General features: G+C 44.7%; 1 protein-coding gene across 1 annotated transcript in view; it reads left to right on the top strand.

Annotated features, from left to right (window-relative positions):
* The window catches only part of SLC22A7 (solute carrier family 22 member 7), a 246,886-nt gene that overhangs the window by 123,201 nt on the left and 96,428 nt on the right, over positions 1-27,257 (top strand). The window contains exons 7-8 of the mRNA XM_073673276.1: positions 17,001-17,215; positions 18,566-18,668. Coding sequence (XP_073529377.1) covers positions 17,001-17,215; positions 18,566-18,668 — 318 coding nt within the window. The remainder of the gene's footprint in view (positions 1-17,000; positions 17,216-18,565; positions 18,669-27,257) is intronic.

Raw genomic sequence — 27,257 nt, 5'->3', positions numbered from 1 at the left:
CCCAAACTTTTTCATATAACTGTATATATAGCAGTATGGGGGATATACATGGAGGATGTGATTATACAGGTGCTTCTCACAAAATTCGAATATCATCGAAAAGTTACTTTATTTCAGTTCTTCAATACAAACAGTGAAACTCCTATATTCTATAGAGTCATTAAACACAGAGGGATCTATTATATAGAGTCATTACACGCAGAGGGATCTATTATATAGAGTCATTACACGCAGAGGGATCTATTATATAGAGTCATTACACGCAGAGGGATCTATTATATAGAGTCATTACACGCAGAGGGATCTATTATATAGAGTCATTACACGCAGAGGGATCTATTATATAGAGTCATTACACGCAGAGGGATCTATTATATAGAGTCATTACACGCAGAGGGATCTATTATATAGAGTCATTACACACAGAGGGATCTATTATATAGAGTCATTACACGCAGAGGGATCTAATATATAGAGTCATTACACACAGAAGGATCTATTATATAGAGTCACTACACACAGAGTGATCTATTATATAGAGTCATTACACACAGAGGGATCTATTATATAGAGTCATTTCACGCAGAGGGATCTATTATATAGAGTCATTACACACAGAGGGATCTATTATATAGAGTAATTACACACAGAGGGATCTATTATATAGAGTCATTACACACAGAGGGATCTATTATATAGAGTCATTACACACAGAGTGATCTATTATATAGAGTCATTACACACAGAGGGATCTATTTCAGGTGATTATTTCTGTTAATGTTGATGATTATGGCTTACAGCCAATGAAAACACAACAGTCATTATCTCAGTAAATTAGAATACTTTATAACAGCAGCTTGAAAAATGATTTTAAAATCTGAAATGTCTGATCAGTAAATGCCTCAATACTTGGTCGGGCTCCTTGTGCATCAATTACTGCATCAATGCGGCAATGTGGCATGGAGGGATCAGCCTGTGGCATGGAGGGATCAGCCTGTGGCCCTGCTGAGGGGTTATGGAAGCCCAGGTGGCTTTGATAGCAGCCTTCAGCTCGTCTGCATTGTTGGCTTTGGGGTCTCATCTTCCTCTTGACAATACCCCATAGATTCTCTATAATAGATTCTCTATGGGGTTAAGGTCGGGCGAGTTTGCTGACAATCAAGCACAGTGATACTGTTGTGTGTAAACCAGGTATTGGTACTTTTGGCCGTGTGGACAGGGGCCAAGTCCTGCTGGAGAATGACATTTCCATCTCCATAAAGCTTGACGGCAGAGGATAGCATGAAGGGCTGTAAAATGTCCTGGTAGACGACGGCGCTGACTTTGGTGTTGATAAAACACAGTGGTACTCCACCAGCAGATGACATGGCCCCCCAAACCATCACTGATTGTGGAGACTTCACACTAGACCTCCAGCAGCTTGGATTGTGGCCTCTCTACTCTTCCTCCAGACTCTGGGACCTTGTGGAGTGTGTCAGTGACTGCCTTCTGGACATCTGTCAAGTCAGCAGTCTTCTCAATGATTGTGGAGCCTACTGAAACAGACTAAGGGACCTTTTTAAACGCTCAGGAAGCCTTTGCAGGTGTTTTTGTTAATTGTTCTAATTTACTGAGATAATGATTTTTGTGTTTTCATTGGCTGTAAGCCATAATCATCAACATTAACAGAAATAACCACGCAAAATAGATCCCTCTGTGTAATGACTCTATATAATAGATCCCTCTGTGTGTAATGACTCTATATAATAGATCACTTTGTGTGTAATGACTCTATATAATAGATCACACTATGTGTAATGACTCTATATAATAGATCACACTATGTGTAATGACTCTATATAATAGATCCCTCTGTGTGTAATGACTCTATATAATAGATCCCTCTGTGTGTAATGACTCTATATAATAGATCACTCTGTGTGTAATGACTCTATATAATAGATCCCTCTGTGTGTAATGACTCTATATAATAGATCACTCTATGTGTAATGACTCTATATAATAGATCACTCTGTGTGTAATGACTCTATATAATAGATCACTCTGTGGGTAATGACTCTATATAATAGATCACTCTGTGGGTAATGACTTTATATAATAGATCCCTCTGTGTGTAATGACTCTATATAATAGATCACTCTATGTGTAATGACTCTATATAATAGATCACTCTGTGTGTAATGACTCTATATAATAGATCACTCTGTGGGTAATGACTCTATATAATAGATCACTCTGTGGGTAATGACTTTATATAATAGATCCCTCTGTGTGCAATGACGCTATATAATAGATCCCTCTGTGTGTAATGACTCTATATAATAAATCCCTCTGTGTGTAATGACTCTATATAATAGGTCCCTGTGTGTGTAATAACTCTATATAATAGATCCCTCTGTGTGTAATGACTCTATATAATAGATCCCTCTGTCTGTAATGACTCTATATAATAGATCACTCTTGTCAGGCAAAATGTATTTTTGGTCCTAGCTTTAAAAAAATGAGAGCTGTCTCAAATTTCCACCCCCTGTTCATTTGTAAGACATAGAACTGCAGCGCTTGCCCCCACCCTAAGAATTTTTATTACTGTCGTAAACCCTCAGCACAGAGCAGCTTCTAGTTCAAAATAGTTATTCCCTCCAAAATTCCCATTGTTTAAAAGCTTGTACAGTTAATGTAGAATTTAAAAACGCACATGACGGTCACAAACACAGGGACCACATTTTTGGAATGCTCACCTTTTCCCCATTATAATAGTATATCTTGCATAACTGAGAAACAATCGGGAACTGGGATAATGGATTCTGAGCGTCATAGCGATTTCATATTTGATATCAATCTTCATGAATACTGGTGACGGTCAAGATGATGTCTCCCTCTTGGATGTGGACCCCCCCATACCAAGATATGAAATCTGAAGGTTTTTATGTTCTGTGCAGCTGGGTGGTTTCACAAAACCGAGCCCCCGTGTGAGGTAAACAAAAGGGGTGTTTCCTAATCGTTTGGCCCCGTTAGTAAAAACCAGAACGGCCATTTTCCAAGTCATTCCAACCAGGGACGTCAGACGCATGCCCTACACGCTGCGTGAAGGAATCACATCTACTTCCCGGTATTGACACGGTATTGACCAAGGATTAGCACGGGTGCAGCTGCTCTAATTTATGTCGACTATTGCGGCACGTGATGTGACAGGACGTATATATACCACCAGTTCCTTCCAGGAATGTATATATACCTCCGACCAGCCACCCTCAAACCACAATATCACATAAATACTGGTATACTGCCACCACCGACCGCTTAACAGGTGGATCGGGTACCTGGTAGGTAACGTGAATTAGCGGGTGAGGAACGTGTTTGCTCGACATAGGACAAGAAGAACGACATTTTTAAATAATAATGATTTACTCCCAAAAGGGGGCAGTGTTTACAAAAGATATACAAGATATTACAAAAGAGACAATTTACATATATGCATAAACAGTTATTAAAATAAAAGGGATAAGTAATAGCAAAACCTGCTTCACAAGGTGATGGTCTCAGATTCTGTGGGGGGGGACAGCTCCCCGGAAATTAGATGTGATTCCTCTACGCAGCGTGGTGTGCGTGCATCTGATGTCCCTGAGAAGAATGCCAGTTTTATGACCGTCCCTGAGAAAAATGACTTGGAAAATGGCCGTTCTGGTTTTTACTAACGGGCCAAACGATTAGGAAACACCCATTTTGTTCACCTCACAAGGGGGCTCGGCTTTGCGGGCCCACCCAGCTGCAGAAGACCTAAAAATCCTTCAGATTTCATATCTTGGTGTGGGGGGGTCCCACATCCAAGAGGGAGACATCAACTTGACCGTCACCACTATTCATGAAGATTGATATCAAATATGAAATCGCTATGACGCTCAGAAGCTCAGAATCCATTATGCCAGTTCCCGGTCATTTCTCAGTTATGCAAGATATACTATTATAATGGGAAAAAAATGTGAGCATTCCAAAAATGTGGTCCCTGTGTTTGTGACAGTCCTGTGCGTTATTAAAATTGACGTTAAACGTTTGTCCAGCTAAACAATAGAATTGGAGGGAGAGACCAGTTCAAACTAGACGCTGCTCTGCGCTGAGGGTTTACGACGCTAATAAAAATTCTTAGGGTGGGAGCCAGCACTGCAGTTCTATGTCTTACAAATGGACAGGGGTGGAAATTTAAGACCGCTTTCATTTTTTAAAACTGGAACCAAAAATACATTTTGCCTGACAGTTGCATGCCTAATTAATACTTGGATGCCCCCCTAATTAATACTTGGTTGCCCCCCCATAATTAATATTCAGTTGCCCCCCTAATTAATACTTGGTTGCCCCCCTAATTAATACTTGGTTGCCCCCCCCCGTAATTAATACTTGGTTGCCCCCCCCATAATTAATACTTGGTTGCCCCCCTATTTAATACTTGGTTGCCCCCCCCATAGTTAATACTTGGTTGCCCCCCCATAATTAATACTTGGTTACCCCCCATAATTAATACTTGGGTGCCCCCCTAATTAATACTTGGTTGCCCCCCTAATTAATATTTGGTTGCACACCCCTTGGCATTGCTGACGGCCTCCACAAGTTTCTTGTAGCCATCTATAAGCTTCTTGCTCTTCTCTGGAGTTTTCTCCCATCTTCCTTTGCAGTTTGTCCGAGCTCTTGAATGTTTGCAGGTTCTTTTTCCCAATGACAGATTTCAGCTCACCCCAAAGATTTCCAATAGGATTGAGGTCAGGATTCAGTGCTGGCCATTTTAAAACAGTCCATTTTTTCTTTTTCAACCATTCCTGTTGCTTTTGGATGTGTGCTTTGGGTCATGGTCTTGCTGGATGACCCATGATCTTTGACTCAAACCAATTTTTCTTACACTGGGTAGGACATTTCGCTCTAAAATCTCTTGATAATTCTCGGATTTCATGATTCCTGTGATATGGTCATGGCCTCCAGTACCAGATACAGCAAAGCAGCCCACAGCATTATAGATCTTCCACCATGCTTAACTATTGGTAAGGTGTTTGTGAAGACCTGGGGTCTTCCTTGGGTATAATACTACTCAGACAACACAGGGTGCGGGTAATACAGCGTGGCAATACTTTATTGAACCACCAAACAGACAATAAACATATAGAACAGTCCCAGCAAATACCCAAGATGGTACAACATTACACGGTCATTACACCCTTCTGCTGGCCCACTGAGAATATAGCAGCTGCGACTTTGGGACTTCCAGGGCCAACTACCTCAACCAGTGGCCCCCCGCTTTTGGCGGGCCCCCACAGAGAAAAGGTAGCGGCAAGCTTAGAAAGCTGACAGTACATCGAGGTACAAGGCCAGGAGACCCCAGGGTCCCACTCTGGCCTCTCTGAGAATTTCCATGGGGGCCACATGACCAGCTGTTCCCAATCTGGCTTCTCCAAATGTCTCCATGGATTCCAGGCGACCGGAGGGTCCCACCTGGCAACCCCAAACAACATATCCATGGGGCTAGGTGACTTCATCGTGACCAATCTGGTCTCCCCAAATGTATCCATGGGTTCTCTGATGGTCACTGGAGCAGATCCGTATCCTTCCAGTCAGGGCCGTGTACCCTTAGGCCAGAATCATGTAGAATTCAAATCTGTGTCTCTCTGGAAAAAGCCATGCTACCAAGCTGATGGTCTGAAGAGTGTCTGATCTTTGGTTCTCCTTGTAAAGTCTGCCTGCTACAGAGGCCTTGTTCCTTAAATAGTTCACATTTGTTCTGTCAAGTACACATCCACAGGGCAAGGATTAGGGATGATATTATTCCACAGGGCTCAGGTCTCACTGTTTGAACATTTAATGAATTTACATAGTTGGTATAGCAGGGGGCTCTTAAAATTAACATCTAACTGGCTTTAGTACAATATGCGATTAGCATAGTAACAAACATCATTGTCTCACGACCAAGAGAAGTCAACATTCATGTTTATAAACATAATTTAATGTCCTTCTTGACCAGCCACAGAAATACACATACATTCACTAGTCAATACAAACACAATAGTGTATTTCTCTTGGCTTAAGAAATCTAGATGTCTGGCTGATTAAGATGAGAAGCTGTTTTGTCACAGTGTTCTTTTCCGTATGAGCTTCATTGTTCTGTTTCATCTGTCCACAGAACATTTTCCCAGAAGGATTGTGGTTTGTCAAGGTACTCTTTGGCAAAGATCAGTCTTTCCTTTTTATGTCTTTTCTTCAGCAATGGTTTCTTCCCTGGCCTTTGCCAATAAAGCTCTGCTTGGTTTAGTGTGCGGCGTATGGTACTTGTTGAAACCATGACCCCAGACTGTTCCAGGTTGGCCTTCAGGTATTTGGATGTTTAACGTGGCATTTTTCAAACCATTCGCACCAACCTTCGAAGACATCTCTTGTAAATTTTCCTCTTTCCCCCATGTCCAGGGAGGTTCTTGATGGTCCCATGCTTGGCAAATTTCTTAATAACATTGCGCACTGTTGAAACTGGGATAACAAAGTCTTTGGAGGTGGCCTTATACCCTGTGGAAGTCTTGGGTTTGCTAATAATAGCCGTTCTGATGTCCTCAGACAACTCCTTTGTCTTTACCATTGTGACAAAGGAACAGGATCTACCATGTGGGTTTTTAAGACACTGAAGTCATCATTCATTGGCTAATTCATGTCACATGGGCACCAACAATTAATCACAGGTGAATCTCATTTGTGATTTACCACAGGCGAGTCAAAATGTCTTTCCATACTAAACTAATGTAAAGGTGCCGATCCAGTGACAGCAGCTTTAGATTTTTTTATTTTTCCCTCCCATTGTTTTTTGTTATAAATTATTGTTTTATCATTTGCTTTCTATACAAAAAAACTGTTTCACTTGATTCATTATTTTCAGGAGATATTCCACATTATGTACTTACACTTCATGGTGCCAATAACCAGGTGCAGGACTGTATGCCAGGATAGGGAATATATACCATCATGAGGCCCAGGATAAGGGACATATATCAGGATTGGGGATATATATTGTCAGGATGACACCGGCGAGATCATGCGGAATCCCGCCGCTGCCACCAATTTGTCAGGGATTAAAAATCCCAAATATCACAGAGACCACCCGCTGTGATCTTTGGAGCGAACAGGCCTCTTCTGCCCCCTGCTGTCCAGACAATTACACAATTGGCCGACGATCAACCAAGGAGACTGCAGGCTGTTCTCATTAATTAGTTATCGGAAAGCTAACAGTGAGCATATGGCATATACACCTCCGGATTCCAATGCATGGAATATGTGTATATACCCCCGTACGATCACTGCTAACTTCATGACAACCCCCAAACTACTCGCTGCCACCACCAGGCCGATTGGACGCCTGCTTTCTGGTAGCGTATATGGCTTCAGGGGATGCACGATTACAGAACAAAAGAAACAAAACTATTCCATTTTGTATTTAATCCAAAGGGAGGCAGTGTTTATGAAAAATATACAAAAGATTTTACAAACGGGACAAAACAATACTGAATATACAGTTACATATAATAAAAGGGATTAACAGAAGAACTTATTACACCAATCGCAGAGGCGATTCAGTTTAGCCGAAGGAGAGAACTTCACGTTACGTGAACATAGTCCCTGCATACATGAAAAATGTATCTCTCAGCACGAACGAAAATCATAATTTGGCTTGATCTTTTATCAGCTCTGAGTGCCACCCACACACTCCCCTGTGATAAAATCACATGGGCCGGGTTGTGCTTTGGTCTCAGCCCTTTATGATTTAATGAAATCCCCAACTTATGAGAGAACTTTTCTCCGGATGATCGCAAAAGTTGGAGATTGATGCCACATTTTCCACTGGGATTTTTTCTTTACTTAGAGACCAAACATGGCATAGCTTTTGTCAGTTATCTGGCACTGTGGATTTATGGCTCATAGGCCGGTGCCACAGATATGAAAAAATCTGCATATTGTTCCTCAATTAGCCCTGCCTCTAAAACTATGTCTCATCACAATCAGATTTATAGAAATTCCCCTCTTCTATATTTTCTTTCGGTGCTTCCGTGTCCAGTAGATGCCTGGGGATGAAAGGAATGTGCAAATGTGAAGGACAATGCTATTCTAATGAGTGTGATAGATGCCCTTTGATCCTTAACAAGATGTTTCCTATCTATTACATTTTTGTACACTTTATCTATACGCAATACACATCTTCATTCAGTCACCTGGCCCATACGTTAAACTGTGTCTATATGTCAACACAAGTCTATATGGCTGTTCAACTCTCTGAAAAGAATTCTCCAGTCTCAATTACCTGCCAATTGCATAGCTATTGAATGTTAATTAACCTGGTTAATTAACTTCCTTCCTGTAACAGTCTATTGTGCAATCCTACATCTTGGTGTCAGCTCAGATTGCAAATGACAAAGGGAAAAAGGAGGGAGGGGGTGAGTGACTTCAGAGATTTTTAATATTCTCTGACATTATTTATAAATATATATATATATATATATATATATATATATATATATACCATGATATACCAGGGTGGAAGACATATATATATATATATATATATATATATATATATATATATATATACCAGGATGAAGGAGGGAGCCCAGGTCCAAATCTTGCATCGGGGCCCATCAGACACTAGTTACGCCACTGTGCACAGGGGTCAGTACAGTACACAGTATATAAATTTGGCAGCACTAGTAACTTGTATAGAGGATAACTATGTTTGTGTCATCAACGCCTCGGCCTCTTTTAATGCATCCCATTCTATTATTAGCCTTGGCAGCAGCTGCCTGACCCTGGTCACTAAAGATGCATTGTAGTGATGAGCGAGCAGTAAAATGCTCGGGTGCTCGATGCTCGGGTCGAGCTCACTGTGATACTCGGAGGCTCGACCCGAGCAACGAGCCCAATGTTAGTCTATGGGAAACTCGAGCATTTTTCAGGCGGCTCCCCCCCGGCGGTCTGCAGAGGGCCTAAAAATTGCCCAAATCGATGGGAACAGTGCTCAAATGACATGGGAACAGCATGGGGAAGACCCCTGGAAGCATTTCTGACTCCCAGGTCACTGCTGTCAACAACGTGGTCAGAGTATTACGCCACTTTTACGGACTCACAATGAAACATACAAAAACGAAACCAAAATGGATTTTCCTGGGAAATATGTTAAGGAACATCCTTTCCAGGGTAAAGACTTGTATATAAGGCAAAATAAATAACCAAAAACGAAAATACTCCTCCACACCTTGGGCTATGTTCACATGTAGTGTTTTTGATGCGTTTTTGCACTTTTGCATTGCTTTCAACCAAGACAAATGCATTCACCAGGAAATGTCATTTTAACATTTTACAACCTTATCTGGCCATGTGGTGTGTGACACATCATCAGACACATCCTGTCTCATTTATGATGGAGGGACTCTTAAAGTCACAAAGCCTATTTTTATAGGGCCATCAGGCGGCCCTTACTATTCTTAAACTCATTCAATAGTATAAAATATGATTTTTAATCAAGCAATTAAAGTTCCATTAGAAATTCATGATATGCAATCCACAACATGTGACGTTTCGGTCATTCAGCCACGACTTTCATCAGACAGATTGCTATAGAAGTGGGACGCCAGGAAAGACCAGTGTAGAAAAGGCAGATGTGCCGCGTGGAAATGCGCATGGTGTGGATTGCATATCATGAATTTCTAATGGAGCTTTAATTGCTTGATTAAAAATCATACTTCATACTATTGAATGAGTGCCGCATTCTATATTCATAATATTAAGGAGCGCTTTCCGTGCACCATAATCTATCCGGAGTGATGTATATCTGAACTCTACGTGTTTACTATTCTTAAAGGGCCAGCAGTGGACCCTCGTTATTCGTAGAGAGCCATCAGCCGGCTATGCTTTGTTGTTCCCATTACTAAAGATTGGGTCTCCTATACTATTAATATGCAGTGAGTGGCAGGGCTGCCCAAAATTTGGAAGCACCCCAATACCCCTTTGAAAATTTGGATGCACCCCAATACCCCTTTGAAGAGACTTAGAGGAGGGCCTCCTGAAAACAATGTTCCCATTATTAGGAAGTGGGTCTCCCATAATGTTTGCCTATGCAGTGAATTCAAGGGTTGCCAAAAATTTGGAGGCACTCCAATGCTCCTTGGAAGAGACGTAGAGGGCCTCATGAAAAAATGTTCCCATTATTAGGAAGTGGGTCTCCCATTGTGTTTACCTATGCAGTGAGTGCAAGGGCTGCCAAAAATTTGGACCTACTCCAATGCCCCTTGGAAGAGACGTGGAGGTCAGAGAGCCTCCTGAAAATAAATGTTCCCATTATTAGGAAGTGGGTCTCCCATAATGTTTGCCTATGCAGTGAATTCAAGGGTTGCCAAAAATTTGGAGGCACTCCAATGCCCCTTGGAAGAGACGTAGAGGGCCTCATGAAAAAATGTTCCCATTATTAGGAAGTGGGTCTCCCATTGTGTTTACCTATGCAGTGAGTGCAAGGGCTGCCAAAAATTGGGAGGCACTCCAATGCACCTTGGAAGAGATGTAGAGGGCCTCATGAAAAAATGTTCCCATTAGAAAGGAGCGGGTCTCCTATACTTGTAATGCCCATGCACTAAGTGTATGGGCTGACAAACATTTACCCCTGGGGGGTATACATGAGCATACTGTATAATTTTTTTTTTTTACGGGCATCATAAACACCCTTTAAAAAAATTATGTGGATGTTGCATCACGGACCACGGTCACCCTGGTAATATGGTGGTGGAGGATGAGGATGAGGATGAGGAGAAGGAGGAGGACAAGAGCAAATAGCCAAAATCAGGAAGCATATACCCATGTGTGGGTGTGAAAAGGTGCATGGGAATACACCTCCCAAAAAAAGACACTGGATTGGAGTTTATGTTACGCTGCTATCATTCGGTGGTGTTGAGAAGTCTGGCCCAATCCAGCCCTTGTTAATTTTTATAAGAGTCAGCCTGTCAGCATTTTCAGTTGACAGGCGGATGCGCCTATCGGTTATAATTCTACCAGCGGCACTAAAAACCCGCTCTGATAAAACGCTGGCGGCAGGGCAGGCCAGGACCGGCAAGGCGTAGAGAGCCAGTTCATTCTATGTATCCACCTTTGATACCCAATAATTATAAGGCACAGAGGAATCACGGAGGACGCTGGTACGGTCAGCAAGGTACTCCCTCAGCATCTTCCCAAACTTTGCACTCCTTGTGAGAGTACCCCGCGCCTCAGGGCCGGTGCGATGGGAGGGGCTGAGAAAACTCTCCCAGAACTTTGACAGTGTTCCTCTGCCTCTGCTGTATTGGAGTTGTGTCTCTCTCGGCTGTTGTCCAATGAACTATGACCTCTGCCGCCAGCGTTTTCAGATGGGAATTTTTTTAATAATTCCGCAACAAGGGCCTTCTGGTACTTCCCCATTTTTGTAGACCTGTCCGCCTCAGGAATAAGAGATATAAAGTTCTCCTTGTAGCGTGGGTCTAGAAGTGCCACCAACCAGTAATGACTGTCACTCAAAATTTTGAGAACGCGAGGGTCACAGGAAAGGCAGCGTAACATAAACTCAGCCTTGCGTGCCAGACTACTAACAGGCAAGACTTCCATGTCCTCACCAAGAGGATGACTGACCATGCTCTCCTCCTCCTCCTCCCTGTCCTGAGGCCATCCACGCAGAACAGACGGTATGACAGTTGTGCAGGTAGTATCGTCTAGAGCGCATGAAACTAGCTCCTGTTCTTCCTCCTCCTCCTCTTCCTCATTGTCACCCAATCTACGTTGGGATGAGATGAGGCTGGGCTGTGTGTAATCACCCTGAATGGTTCCTTGCTCCATCTCATCATGCTCAGCCTGCAATGCATCCTCTTAGATTGTGAGCAGAGAGCGTTTCAGAATACAGAGAAGCGGGATGGTGACGCTAATTATGACGTCATCGCCGCTCACCTTCTTGGTGGAGTCCTCAAAGTTTTGAAGGATGGTACATACGTCTGACATCCATGTTCACTCCTGAGGTCTTATGTGTGGAGTCTGAACTGAATACCGACGGCCTTGTTGATGCTGGTACTCAACAACTGCCCTCTTCTGCTCACAAATCCTTCCCAACATCTGCAGTGTAGAGTTCCAATGCGAGGGGACATCTCACACCAGTCGGTGAGCTGGAAGCTGCAAACGCTGCTGAAGCATGGCAAGGGCGGCGGAAGCTGCAGCTGACTTTCTAAAATGGGCACACAGGCGGTGTACTTTGACAAGCAGATCCGGCAGCTTCTGGGTAGCTTTTGAGAAACCGCTGAACCACGAGGTTAAGCACATGGGCCAGGCATGGTACATGTGTGAGCTCGCCTCGCCTCTGAGCCGCCACCAGGTTTCGGCCATTGTCACACACGACCATGCCTGGCTGTAGGTTCAGCTTTCAGATCTGCCTGTTCTTTCAGAGCTGTCCACAACTCTTCAGCATTGTGCGGTTTGTCACCTAAGCATATTAGCTTCAGCACAGCCTGTTGCCGCTTGGCTGAGACAGTGCTGCAGTGCTTCCAGATTGTGACTGATGTGGTCATTTTGGAGATGGAGGCTGAAGAGGAGGAGGAGGAGGCTGAGGAGGATGAGATGCAGGAGCTGTAGACTGTGGGGGCAACCCTGATTGACCTAGGGTCCGCAATCCTCGGCGTCGTGAGGATGTGTTCAGTCTCAAGGTCCGACTGGGTCCCGGTTTCCACTATATTTACCCAGTGTGCCGTCAGCGAGATGTACTGTCCCTACCCACAAGCACTTGTCCATATGTCCGTGGTTAGGTGGACTTTCCCTTTCACTGCATTGTTGAGGGTGCGGCTAATGCTGTGGGACAGGTGCTTGTGTAATGCGGGGACGGCACAACGAGAGAATAGTGGCAGCTGGGGAAAGAGTACTGAGGGACGTCCGCCACCATCAGGTCGCGGAAAGCTTCCGTCTCCACGAGCCTAAAAGGCAACATTTCGAGCGCAAGCCGTCGCGAAATGTGGGAATTTAGTAGTGTGGCCTGTGGGGCGTTGGTTGCGTATTTGCGCTTGCATTCCAAGAACTGGGGTATGGACAACTAAACGATGCGCTGGGACAAGGACGTGTTTGCTGATGGTGCTAGTTGAGAGTGTGCAATGACCGATGCAGGGCAGGAGGCATCTTCGCATGCACTATGGACAGGGGATTGGCTTGAACGCACAACAGCGGAAGAAGCAGTGACTGTCACACGCAGACACTGTTCCTGGACCCTGGGTTTCGGCCCACAAAGTCAGTTGCTTTGCTGCCATGTGCCCGATCATGCTGGTGGTGGTCAGGCTGGTAATTTTGCTACCCCTGCTGATGTTGGCCTGGCAGGTGGTGCAAATAGCCTTTTTGGGGTTATCGGCAGAGTCTTTAAAAAACAACCAGACTCAGGAAGACCTAACAGTTGTACTGGAAACTTCCGTCGTGTTGGTGTTACGGGGAATGGTTGCCTGCCTTCTGTCTGTGGCCACCACACTGCTTCTTCCTGCCTGTTGTGGTTCTACGCCTCCGTCCCCCTGTTTGCTGCTGACCTCGCTCTGTATGTCCTTCTGCCAGATTGGGTCAGTTACTATACCATCCACCATCTCGTCTTCCACTTCCGCACCCTGGTCCTCCTCCTGACTTTCTGGCAATTGTGTCTCATCATCGTCCACCTCTTGTGACACTTTCCCACCGTTTCCTTCGTATGACTGTGGTTGCTCAAATATTTGGGCATCGCTACATGCGATCTCCTCTTGCCCCGCTTCAAGTGGACCGGGCGAGAGGCCCGAATCTATAAATGGGAAAGTGAACAGCTCTTCGGAGTGTCCAAGTGTGGGATCAGTTGTCTCTGGGCACTCGGCATGGTGGGAGGAAGGAGGATCAGGGTGAGGAATATGCAGTCCAGACTCACGGCTACTGAGACTTGACCGTGTGGAAGACAGGGTGGTGGTGGTGGCTAAGTGACTGGAAGCATTATCCGCTATCCAACCAACAACCTTTTCACACTGCTCTGTTTCAATAGTGGTGTTCTGCGGTCCCCTATTAATTGGGACAGGATGGTTGAGCGAGAAGATGTGGGTGTTTGTTGTGGCACAATTTCAGCTTGCCCACGGCCTCGGTCTCTGCATGCACCATCACCATCGCGTCCACTTCCCCGTCCCTTGCCTCGTGCCTTGCCCATTTTAAATGGAGGACAATATCTTCCATGCTAACTACAAATGGCTGAATTTGGAACGAACTTATATGTGATCCGTATGACGGATAAACCACAGTTTTAATTACCTGGCCTGTAGGTAATCATTTTTAACAACGACCTCGTGTCAATAAGTTCACTGACACACTGCAACAAAATTTCAATGGAGGCCACAAATGGCAGTATTTTCAGCACAATATGTGATCCGGGTGACAGAGAAAACACAATTTTAAATAGCTGGATTTTTAGCGCTGTAATATGTAAAGGACCTGGCTGTATTCTGCTGTGCCAACAAGCAAATGGTGCAGAAAAACCGTGTTCTCTGGATTGCTTTTTAAGCAAATAATGAGGATTAAGATCCAAAAAAAATTATTCCTGGCCCCTGAGACCTGGGCCTATGTCTAGAAATGTCTGTAAAAGCACCAGCAGACAGAACTGGAATGGAGCCTCTTGTGCTATGTGCACTGCAGTCTGCTATATACCATGCCTGCCTATATACCCTGCCTGCCTATATACACTGCCTGCCTGATATCTCTGCAGATGGATTAGTCCTCAGAAGGACTGTTTGTTGAGATGGATATGTGTCTCTAATATAGTCTGGTATACCTACACTAACTAGAAACAAGTGAACCTCTCCCTAGCTCAGCAGCAGCTCTCCCTACACTGTCTGATCCGGAGTGACTGTGACGAGCATGGTGGCGCAGGTCTGATATAGACCTGATGATGCTGTGCGGCCAGCCAATCACTGTAATGCCACAACCACCATGGCTACGGCATTACAATGAGTGGCAGGCAATCCCTGCATGTTCATTGGCTCTGAAAAGAGCGCCAAACATGCAGGGAGGAGACCCGAGCTCCCGACGAGGAACCCCGGAAATACTCGGCGAGCAGTGAGATGCTCAGGCGAGCACCGAGCAGTAGCGAGCATGCTCGCTCATCACTATTGCATTGCCGTCCACCCGTATTCCAAAGTCTTTTCCAGTGACAGTTTTATCCAGTGTTTTAAAGTTTATAGTCTGGAGCGTACATAGAAATCATGGGACCCCATTGCAGAAGTTCTAATTGGGCCCCACCCCAACAAAAAAGAAAAATATTCGGTGGGGTCACAGAAGAGAAGATCTCACAACTTTACAGCCTTTACAAAGTAATTTTCCTCCCACTGAAGCCCCTAGATTCCCCTTTCATTGCACCGATAAATTATGATACCAACAAAAGGACATCACAAACATAGTATGATCCCCCATGGTGAATCCACATTAGCCTCCACATGCACAGTATAATGACCCTACTGTACCCCACCTCCACTCCCAAGGCAAAGTATGGTGAGCGACCCCAGTCCTCCATACAGTATAATGCACTCTCCATAGTCCTCCATATAGTTTAATGCACTCCTCATAGTCATCCATACAGTATAATGCACTCTCCATAGTCCTCCATATAGTATAATGTACTCCCCATAGTGCCCATACAGTATAATGCACTCCTCATAGTCATCCATATGGTATAATGCACCCCATCGTCATCCATATGGTATAATGCACTCCGCATAGTCCTCCATATAGTATAATGAACTCCCCATAGTGCTCCATATAGTATAATGCACTCCTGATAGTCATCCATATAGTATAATGCACTCCTCATAGTCATCCATACAGTATAATGCACCCTATAGTCATGCCTATGGTATAATGCACCCCATAGTCATCCATACGGTAAAATGCACTCTGCATAGTGCTCCATATAGTATAATTTACTTCCCATAATCATCCATACAGTATAATGCACCCCATAGTCATCCATACGGTATACTGCACTCTCCATAGTCCTCCATATAGTATAATGCACTCCTCATAGTCATCCATATAGTATAATGCACTCCTCATAGTCATCCATACAGTATAATGCACTCCTCATAGTCCTCCATATAGTATAATGCATTCCTCATAGTCATCCATACAGTATAATGCACCCCATAGTCATCCATATGGTATAATGCACCCCAGAGTCATCCATACGGTATAATGCACTCTCCATAGTCCTCCATATAGTATAATGCACTCCTCATAGTCATCCATACAGTATAATGCACCCCATAGTCATCCATACGGTATAATGCACTCCGCATAGTGCTCCATACAGTATAATGAACTCCGCATAGTCTTCCATACGGTATAATACACTCCATAGTCATCCATACAGTATAATGCACCCCATAGTCACCCATATGGTATAATGCACCCCATAGTCATCCATACGGTATAATGCACTCCGCATAGTGCTCCATACAGTATAATGAACTCCCCATAGTCTTCCATACGGTATAATGCACTCCATAGTCATCCATACAGTATAATGCACCCCATAGTCACCCATATGGTATAATGCACCCCATAGTCATCCATACGGTATAATGCAACCATAGTCATCCATACAGTATAATGCACTCCGCATAGTGTTCCATACAATATAATGCACTCCCTATAGTCCTCCATACAGCATAATGCACTCCCCCGGCTAGTTTGACCAATCTTGCCTCAAGCCCGCTCCTCTGACCAGCAGTGAGTCCATGACCGCAAGACAGGGAGCCGCGTTGTAAGTCTGGGACCTGCTAAGCGGAGTGGCTGGCGCCAAGTTGGTTGGAGGTAGCCTTCCTGAGCCATCAGCCACAGACAGATCCTTCTAACAGTCTCCTCACAAGACAATGCGTCCAGTCCGTGTGTCCTACTGGCATCATGTGCTCCTGTGCCGGGTATTGTGGGTAACTTTTGACTTCCTGCAGGTTCGGTGTGGCATTCAGCTATTATGGCATCAGTTTTCACATCAGCGGATTCAACCTCAGTCCATTTCTCACCCACTTCATATTTGGCGCCATAGAGATCCCTGCGAAGATTGGCGTATACCTCCTGCTCGACCGCATTGGACGCAAGCGATGCCAAGGAGGGTCCCTGATAATCACTGCGACCTGCATTGGACTCACGTGCATCATGCCACAAGGTGACCTATAACCCCATATACCCCTACAAATCTAACTGTACTCAGCACTGTCACACCGTATACCCACACACATCTCATGTCACCTCACTGCTGTCACCCCGTATACCCCCACACGTCTCCAGTCAGCTCACGGCTGTCACCCCGTAAATCCTAAAAACATTTCCTGCCACCTCCCCGCTGTCACCTTGTATACCCCCACACGTCTCCTGTCACTTCACTGCTGTCACCCCATATACCACACACATCTCCTGTCACCTCACTGCTGTCACCCCGTATACCCCCACAGTCTCCTGTCACCTCACTACCATCACCCCGTATACCCCCACACATCTCCTGTCACCTCACCACCATCACCCCGTATACCCCACACGTCTCCTGTCACCTCACTGCTGTCACCCCGTATACCCCCACAGTCTCCTGTCACCTCACTACCATCACCCCGTATACCCCCACACATCTCCTGTCACCTCACCACCATCACCCCGTATACCCCCACACATCTCCTGTCACCTCACTGCTGTCACCCCGTATACCCCCACAGTCTCCTGTCACCTCACTACCATCACCCCGTATACCCCCACACATCTCCTGTCATCTCCCGCTGTCGCCCCGTATACCCCCACATGTCTCCTGTCACCTCACTGCTGTCACCCCGTATACTCCCACATTTCTCCTGTCACCTCACTGTCGTCACCCTGTATACCCCCACATGTCTCCTGTCACCTCACCGCTGTCACCCCGTATACCACCACACGTCTCCTGTCACCTCACTGCTGTCACCACGTATACCCCGATACATCTCCTGTCACCTCACTGCTGTCACCCTATACCCCCCACATCTCCTGTCACCTCACTGCTGTCACCCCGTATACCCCCACACATCTCCTGTCACCTCACTGCTGTCACCCTATATACCCCCACACATCTCCTGTCACCTCACTGCTGTCACCCTGTGTAACCCCACACGTCTCCTGTCACCTCACCACTGTCACCCCGTATACCCCCACACATCTCTTTCTTGTCACCTCACTGCTGTCACCCTGTGTAACCCCACACGTCTCCTGTCACCTCACCACTGTCACCCCGTATACCCCCACACATCTCCTGTCACCTCACTGCTGTCACCCTGTATACCCCCACACATCTCCTGTCATCTCACTACTGTCACCCCGTATACCCCCACACATCTCCTGTCACCTCACTGCTGTCACCCTGTATACCCCCACACATCTCCTGTCACCTCACCACTGTCACCCTGTATACCCCCACACATCTCCTGTCACCTCACCACTGTCACCCTGTATACCCCCACGTGTCTCCGTTAACCTCTGTTGTTGTTGTTGCTGTCAGGTCCTTGGCGCTCCCTGGTAGCCATCTTGGGAAAAGGTTTCTCGGAAGCTGCATTTACTACAGCGTTCCTCTTCACAGCAGAGCTGTATCCCACCGTCCTCAGGTGCGTGACTTCCATGTCTCGATTATGGGGCTGCTGAGCCTCAGCTTATTGGCATCAGATGATCGACCTCAGCTTTGTGGTAAAGGCACAACATGAGATAAAAAGAACATGGCTGCCACCTCAGTCTTCACTCCAGTCCATGTTGCTGCTATTCCAGAATCGGTCCAATGTGAAACACCGGTGACAACCATGTCCATGGAGGGAGGTGCTGTAGAAGCAGCCATGTCCTAATCAGATATCGCCCCTTCATATGCTTCTCCCAGTGTAACATACTGTCCTTCAGACTGCGGACCGTCCGGCTTGGCCGACATTAGAAGGGGCTTCTGTGGTTGTCCCTGGGGGCTGTGTATCGTCTCATACAGCGACTTGCGAAAGTATTCACCCCCTTGGCTTTTACCCATTTTGTTACATTACAACCTGTGTGTAAATCTTTCTGTAACCCCATTTGTGTGTGATGCATCAGCACTAAATAGTTTAAAAAGTTAGTGAAGTGAGAAAAATATAGGCATAAATTAAATGTATGGGATGAAATAACTAAAAATTTTCATGCGCATATGTATTCACCCCTTTTGCTATGAAGCCCTTAAATATTTCTGGAGCAAGCAATTCCCTTCATAAGTCCCATGCTTAGTGACAGGACGCCCCCTGTGTGCAATCTAATGTCACATGTCTGTCAGTATATACACTTTACCTTTCTGAAAGGCCACAGAGGCTGCAACACCATTAACACGAGGCAAAACTAAGCAAACAACACCATGAAGACGAAGGTGATCTCCAAACATCACCACGAAGGCCAAGGAGATCCCCAAATACCACCAGAAAGGCCAAGGAAATCTCCAAACACCACCAGGAAGACCAATGAGATCCCTAAACACCACCAGGAAGACCAATGAGATCCCTAAACACCACCAGGAAGACCAAGAAGATCCCTAAACACTACCAGGAAGACCAAGGAGATCCCCAAACACCACCAGGAAGACCAAGGAGATCCCCAAACACCACCAGAAAGACCAAGGAGATCCCCAAACACCACCAGGAAGACCAAGGAGATCCCCAAACACCACCAGAAAGACCAAGGAGATCCCCAAACACCACCACGAAGACCAAGGAGATCTCCAAACAAGTCAGGGACAGAGTTGTTGAGAAGTACAAGTCTGGGTTGGGTTATAAAAAAATCTCCCAATCTCTGATGATCCCCGGAGCACCATCAAATCATTGTTATCAAATGGTACCACAACAAACCTGCCAAGAGAGGGCGCCCACCAATAGCCTCAGCCAGGGCAAGGAGGGCATTAATCAGAGAGTAAATAAAGAAAGAAAAAGGGGGAACCGTCTATTTTGTGGTCCCCACTGTGCCAAATCCACAAATCTCAAAAATGCAGCATATAATGTGGACCTAAAACGTAACCTTTACGAGTTAATTTAAAACTGGCAAAAATCCCAATATTAAGCCCTATCTGACGTGAGACCTATCCACACGTCTCTGTGCCCTGGTACTTATTGACCAGGGACATATGGATGCGTCTCGGTGATTGCGCGCTTACAGATGCTGTACGTGCGATCGCCGCCGGGTGTCAGCTGATTCTGACAGCTGACATCCAGCACTTTAACCCCCTAAATGCTGCAATCGCAGCATTTAGCGAGCGAGCAGACGGACAGAAGCCCCTCTGATCTTTGATCGGAGACCCTGCGACTTCACCGCGGAGTCCCGATAGTTGCCATGGTGACCCGATGTAGTCATGACGAGTCGACATCCAGGTCACAAGGCAAGACTAGCAAGGTAGTTTAGATCAGGGTTCCCCAACTCCAGTCCTCAAGGCCCACCAACAGGTCATGTTTTCAGGATTTCCTTAGTATTGCACAGGTGATAATTCCATCACCTGCACAGGCAATAATTCCATCACCTGTGCAATACTAAGGAGATCCTGAAAACCTGACCTGTTGGTGGGCCTTGAGGACTGGAGTTGGGGAACACTGGTTTAGATCATGTGCAGTGCATCTTGTGTCTGCAGGGCTGATCCTGCACTGCCGTGCCTTGTAGCAGCGATCAGACTGCAGAAAGTGAAAGTCCCATAGTGGGACTAAGTAAAAAAGTGAAAAAATTTTTTAAAAAAAAGTTGCAAAAATATTTTAAAAAATCTCAAAATAATAATAATTAAAAAAAAAAATAAATAAATAAAAAAAAAAAATATATATATATGTATATATATATATATATATATATTGTACCCACAAATAAATATTATTATGAAAAGAAACAATAAAAGTACACATATTTGGTACCGACGCGTCCGGAACAACCTGACCTATAAAATTGTCTCTCTAGTTAACCCATTAAGTGACCATGGTAAAAAAAGCAAACAAAAAAAAAAAACAAAGCAAAAAACGATGCTTTATCATCATACTGCTGAACAAAAAGTGGAATAAAACGCGATCAAAAAGACTAATGTAAATAAAAATGGTACCGCTGAAAGCGTCATCTTGTCCCGCAAAAAACAAGCCGCCATACAGCTCCATCAGCCGAAAAATAAAAAAGCTATAGCTCTCAGAATAAAGTGATGCAAAAAATATTTTTTTCTATAAAATAGCTTTTATTGTGTAAAAGCGCCCAAATATAAAAAAATAATATAAATGTGGTACCGCTGTAAACGTACTGACCCGAAGAATAAAGCTGCCTTATCAATTTTACCACATGCGGAACGGTATAAAAAAAAACAAAACAAAATACAATTCCTGAATTGTTGGTTTTTATTCATTCTGCCTCCCAAAAATCGGAATAGAAAGCGATCAAAAGATGTCACGTGCCTGAAAATGGCACCAATAACAACGTCAACTCATCCCGCAAAAAACTGTTCTCGAGATGCTCGGTGCTCACCGAGTATTTCCGGGGTTGCTCAGCGGGAGCTTGGGTCTACTCCCTGCATGTTTGGTGCTCTTTAGAGAGCCAATGACCATGCAGGGTTTGTCTGCCACGCACTGTAATGTCGTAGCCATGTTGGTTGTGAGCATTACAGTGATTGGCTGGCCGCACAGCATCATCAGGTCTATATCTGACCTGGCACCGCCATGCTCGTCACAGTCACTCCGGATCAGACAGTGTCGGGAGAGGAGCTGCTGCTGAGCTAGGGAGAGATTAGCTTGTTTATAGTTAGTATTCCACAACATACAGTACAGACCAAAAGTTTGGACACACCTTCTCATTTAAAGATTTTTCTGTATTTTCATAACTATGAAAATTGTACATTCACACTGAAGGCATCAAAACTATGAATTACCACATGTGGAATTATATACTTAACAAAAAAGTGTGAAACAACTGAAAATATGTCTTATATTCTAGGTTCTTCAAAGTAGCCACCTTTTGCTTTGATGACTGCTTTGCACACTCTTGGCATTCTCTTGATGAGCTTCAAGAGGTAGTCACCGGAAATGGTCTTACAACAATCTTGAAGGAGTTCCCAGAGATGCTTAGCACTTGTTGGTCCTTTTGCCTTCACTCTGCGGTCCAGCTCACCCCAAACCATCTCGATTGGGTTCAGGTCTTGTGTCTGTGGAGGCCAGGTCATCTGGCGTAGCACCCCATCACTCTCCTTCTTGGTCAAATAGCCCTTACACAGCCTGGAGGTGTGTTTGGGGTCATTGTCCTGTTGAAAAATAAATGATGGTCCAACTAAACACAAGCCGGATGGAATAGCATGCCGCTGCAAGATGCTGTGGTAGCCATGCTGGTTCAGTATGCCTTCAATTTTGAATAAATCTCCAACAGTATCACCAGCAAGGCCCCCCCCACACCATCACACCTCCTCCTCCATGCTTCACGGTGGGAACCAGGCATGTAGAGTCCATCCGTTCACCTTTTCTGCGTCGCACAAAGACACGGTGGTTGGAACCAAAGATCTCAAATTTGGACTCATCAGACCAAAGCACAGATTTCCACTGGTCTAATGTCCATTCCTTGTGTTCTTCAGCCCAAACAAGTCTCTTCTGCTTGTTGCCTGTCCTTAGCAGTGGTTTCCTAGCAGCTATTTTACCATGAAGGCCTGCTGCACAAAGTCTCCTCTTAACAGTTGTTGTAGAGATGTGTCTGCTGCTAGAACTCTGTGTGGCATTGACCTGGTCTCTAATCTGAGCTGCTGTTAACCTGCGATTTCTGAGGCTGGTGACTCGGATAAACTTATCCTCAGAAGCAGAGGTGACTCTTGGTCTTCCTTTCCTGGGGCGGTCCTCATGTGAGCCAGTTTCTTTGTAGCGCTTGTTGGTTTTTGCAACTGCACTTGGGGACACTTTCAAAGTTTGCCCAATTTTTCAGACTGACTGACCTTCATTTCTTAAAGTAATGATGGCCACTCATTTTTCTTTACTTACCTGCTTTTTTCTTGCCGTAATACAAATTCTAACAGTCTATTCAGTAGGACTATCAGCTGTGTATCCACCGGACTTCTGCACAACACAACTGATGGTCCCAACCCCATTTATAAGGCAAGAAATCCCACTTATTAAACCTGACAGAGCACACCTGTGAAGTGAAAACCATTTCTGGTGCCTACCTCTTGAAGCTCATCAAGAGAATGCCAAGAGTGTGCAAAGCAGTCATCAAAGTAAAAGGTGGCTACTTTGAAGAACCTAGAATATAAGACCTATTTTCAGTTGTTTAACACTTTTTTGTTAAGTATATAATTCCACATGTGTTAATTCATAGTTTTGATGCCTTCAGTGTGAATATACAATGTTCAAAGTCATGAAAATACAGAAAAATCTTTAAATGAGAAGGTGTGTCCAAACTTTTGGTCTGTACTGTATATATATATATATACACTGAAGGCATCAAAACTATGAATTAACACATGTGGAATTATATACTTAACAAAAAAGTGTTAAACAACTGAAAATATGTCTTATATTCTAGGTTCTTCAAAGTAGCCACCTTTTACTTTGATGACTGCTTTGCACACTCTTGGCATTCTCTTGATGAGCTTCAAGAGGTAATCACCGGAAATGGTTTTCACTTCACAGGTGTGCCCTGTCAGGTTTAATAAGTGGAATTTCTTGCCTTATAAATGGGGTTGGGACCATCAGTTATGTTATGCAGAAGTCAGGTGGATACACAGCTGATAGTCCTGCTAAATAGACTGTTAGCTGCTTTTTTCCTGCCATAATACAAATTCTAAGTAAAGAAAAACGAGTGGCCATCATTACTTTAAGAAATGAAGGTCAGTCAGTCCGAAAAATTGGGCATACTTTGAAAGTGTCCCCAAGTGCAGTTGCAAAAACCAACAAGCGCTACAAAGAAACTGGCTCACATGAGGACCGCCCCAGGAAAGGAAGACCAAGAGTCACCTCTGCTTCTGAGGATAAGTTTATCCGAGTCACCAGCCTCAGAAATCGCAGGTTAACAGCAGCTCAGATTAGAGACCAGGTCAATGCCACACAGAGTTCTAGCAGCAGACACATCTCTACAACAACTGTTAAGAGGAAACTTTGTGCAGCAGGCCTTCATGGTAAAATAGCTGCTAGGAAACTACTGCTAAGGACAGGCAACAAGCAGAAGAGATTTGTTTGGGCTAAAGAACACAATGAATGGACATTAGACCAGTGGAAATTTGTGCTTTGGTCTGATGAGTCCAAATTTGAGATCTTTGGTTCCAACCACCGTGTCTTTGTGCGGCGCAGAAAAGGTGAACGGATGGACTCTACATGCTTGGTTCCCACCATGAAGCATGGAGAAGGAGGTGTGATGGTGTGGGGGTGCTTTGCTGGTGACACTGTTGGGGTTTTATTCAAAATTGAAGGCATACTGAACCAGCATGGCTACCACATCATGTTGCAGCGGCATGCTATTCCATCCGGTTTGCGTTTAGTTGGACCATCATTCATTTTTCAACAGGACAAGGACCCCAAACACACCTCCAGTCTGTGTAAGGGCTATTTGACCAAGAAGGAGAGTGATGGGGTGCTACGCAAGATGACCTGGCCTCCACAGTTACCAGACCTGAACCCAATCGAGATGGTTTGGGGTGAGCTGGACCCCAGAGTGAAGGCAAAAGGGCCAACAAGTGCTAAGCATCTCTGGGAACTCCTTCAAGATTGTTGGAAGACCATTTCCGGTGACTACCTCTTGAAGCTCATCAAGAGAATGCCCAGAGTGTGCAAAGCAGTCATCAAAGCAAAAGGTGGCTACTTTGAAGAACCTAGAATATAAGACATATTTTCAGTTGTTTCACACTTTTTTGTTAAGTATATAATTCCACATGTGGTAATTCATAGTTTTGATGCCTTCAGTGTGAATGTACAATTTTCATAGTCATGAAAATACAGAAAAATCTTTAAATGAGAAGGTGTGTCCAAACTTTTGGTCTGTACTGTATGTGTGTGTGTGTGTATATATATATATATGTGTGTGTGTGTGTATGTATATATGTATATATATATATATATATATATATATATATATATCTATATATCCATCTGAATTAACAGTCCTTCTGATGACTAATCCAGCTGCATATATTCAGTGGTGATAGCAGGAGTTAGGCAGGTAGGGTTTGTGGACAGTGTATACGGCACAATAGAGTCATTTGCACGTTCTGTCTGCTGCTGCTGCTGCTGTTACAGATATCCATAGCCCTACATATCAGGGCTATTTTTTTTTGCTCCTAATTCCGATTATTTGCTTAAAAAGAAATACAGTACACCATTTTACTGCTCCATTTGCTTGTTAGCAGAATACAGGCAGATTTTTTTGATTTTATTCGCATTACTGTGTTGTGTAAGCAGAGGAACATTTCTATCATCAGACGTAATTCCATATTATTGTGGTAGTAATTGTGATATTTTGTGGAGTGTGCCAAAAATATTATCCTCCATTTAAAGTCAGCCAGCTCTGTTTTGTTGAACCTATTCGCACTTGGTCGCTGACCAATGCTATACTTCAAGGCCACAGCCTAAAACCGTGGTCGTCACACGTGATCGCATATTACTGCGGTAATAATATAGACATTTTGTGGAGCGGGCCAAAAATTACACTCCATTTAAAATGGTAAAAGCGCATAGCAAGGGACGGGGAAGTGGACGTGATGGTGATGGTGATGATGCATGCAGAGGCCGAGGCCGTGGGCAAGATGAAACTGCATGCTGAGGGAGCACAACATACACCCACATCATGTCGAACTACCTTCCTGTCCCAATTATTAGGGGACCGCAGAACACCACTCTTGAAGCCAGATCAGTGTGATAAGGTTGTTGGTTGGATAGCGGATAATGCTCCCAGTCACTTAGCCACCACCACCACCCTATTTTCCACACGGTCAAGTCTCAGTAGCCGTGAGTCTGGACCACATATTCCTCACCCCGATCCTCCTTCCTCCAACCATGCCGAGTGCCCGGTGACAACTGATCCCACACTTGGACACTCCGTACAGCTGTTCACTTTTCCATTTATAGATTCGGTCCTCTCGCCCGGCCAGCTTCAAGCGGGGCCAGAGGAGATCACATGTAGCGATGCCCAAATATTTGAGCAGCCGCGGTCACACAAAAGTAACGGTGGGAAAGTGAAATTACTGTCGCAAGAGGTGGATGTTGATGATGATGATGAGACACAATTGCCAGCAATGTCCAAAGAAAAAGGAACTGACAGCACTCAGCAAAATGGACGCCCGTTGACCCTAAGGAACCAACTTGGAAAAATTGCAGCATATAAAAGGAAAAACAGCATCCAATCCAGGGTGTTCAAGGTATCAAAATTGTAGTTTATTCCGCCAGATTACAACGTTTCAACCGTTCGCCGGTCTTTATCAATTGCCAGCAAGTCAAGAGGAGGCCCAGAGTGCGTACGTGGAAGACGAGGTGGTGAAGTCACTGACCCAACCTGGCAAGGTGACCTGCATAGCGAGGACAGCGTAGCACCACAACAGGCAGGAACAAGCAGTGAGTGGCCACAGACACAAGGTGGGCAACTGTTCCCCGGACTACCAACTTGACGGAAGTTGCCAGTCCAACTGTTAGGTCTTCCAGAGTCTGGCTCTTTTTTTAAAGACTGTCCAGGTAACCCCAAAAAAGCCATTTGCAACATCTGCCAGGCCTGCATCAGCAGGGGCCTGAAAACTACCAGCCTGACCACCACCAGCATGCTCAGGCTCATGACAGCAAAGCACCCGACTAGGTGGGCCGAACGCCAGGGTCCAGAAAGAATGTCTACGGGTGACACTGTGGAGGTTTCACCAATTTAATATACACTAGGTAACTTCTCTCCTCCAAATTAAAGATGTCAGAGTGAGAAGAGAAGCAGAGAAGCTAATTAACCAAATCTGCTAATCTGGTTGAAAAACTTCACTCAGAGACTGAACCACGCAAAATGGCATATTTTATTACGTAGACATGGTGTTAAATAGTATTTTCCTTCTAGGTGGGATTAGTAAAATTTATTGCTCTTTTCTGATAACTCGGCACACTGTAATTTGCTCATCTATGGATCCCTTGGTCTGAGTAATGCATTAGGAATTCCGATGGGAGGGGGTGAGTTCATCTCTCAGCACTCTCTTTGCCAACTCGACATGAATCTCTCTGCTATCAGCCATGCATATGCATACGTCA

Source organism: Phyllobates terribilis, unplaced genomic scaffold (genome assembly GCF_046119375.1).
Source record: "Phyllobates terribilis strain yellow unplaced genomic scaffold, ASM4611937v1 Scaffold_3__8_contigs__length_932513732, whole genome shotgun sequence".
Lineage (NCBI taxonomy): Eukaryota > Metazoa > Chordata > Amphibia > Anura > Dendrobatidae > Phyllobates > Phyllobates terribilis.
The sequence above is the reverse complement of the archived record's forward strand: the minus strand, read 5'-3'. Positions and strand labels throughout refer to the sequence as shown.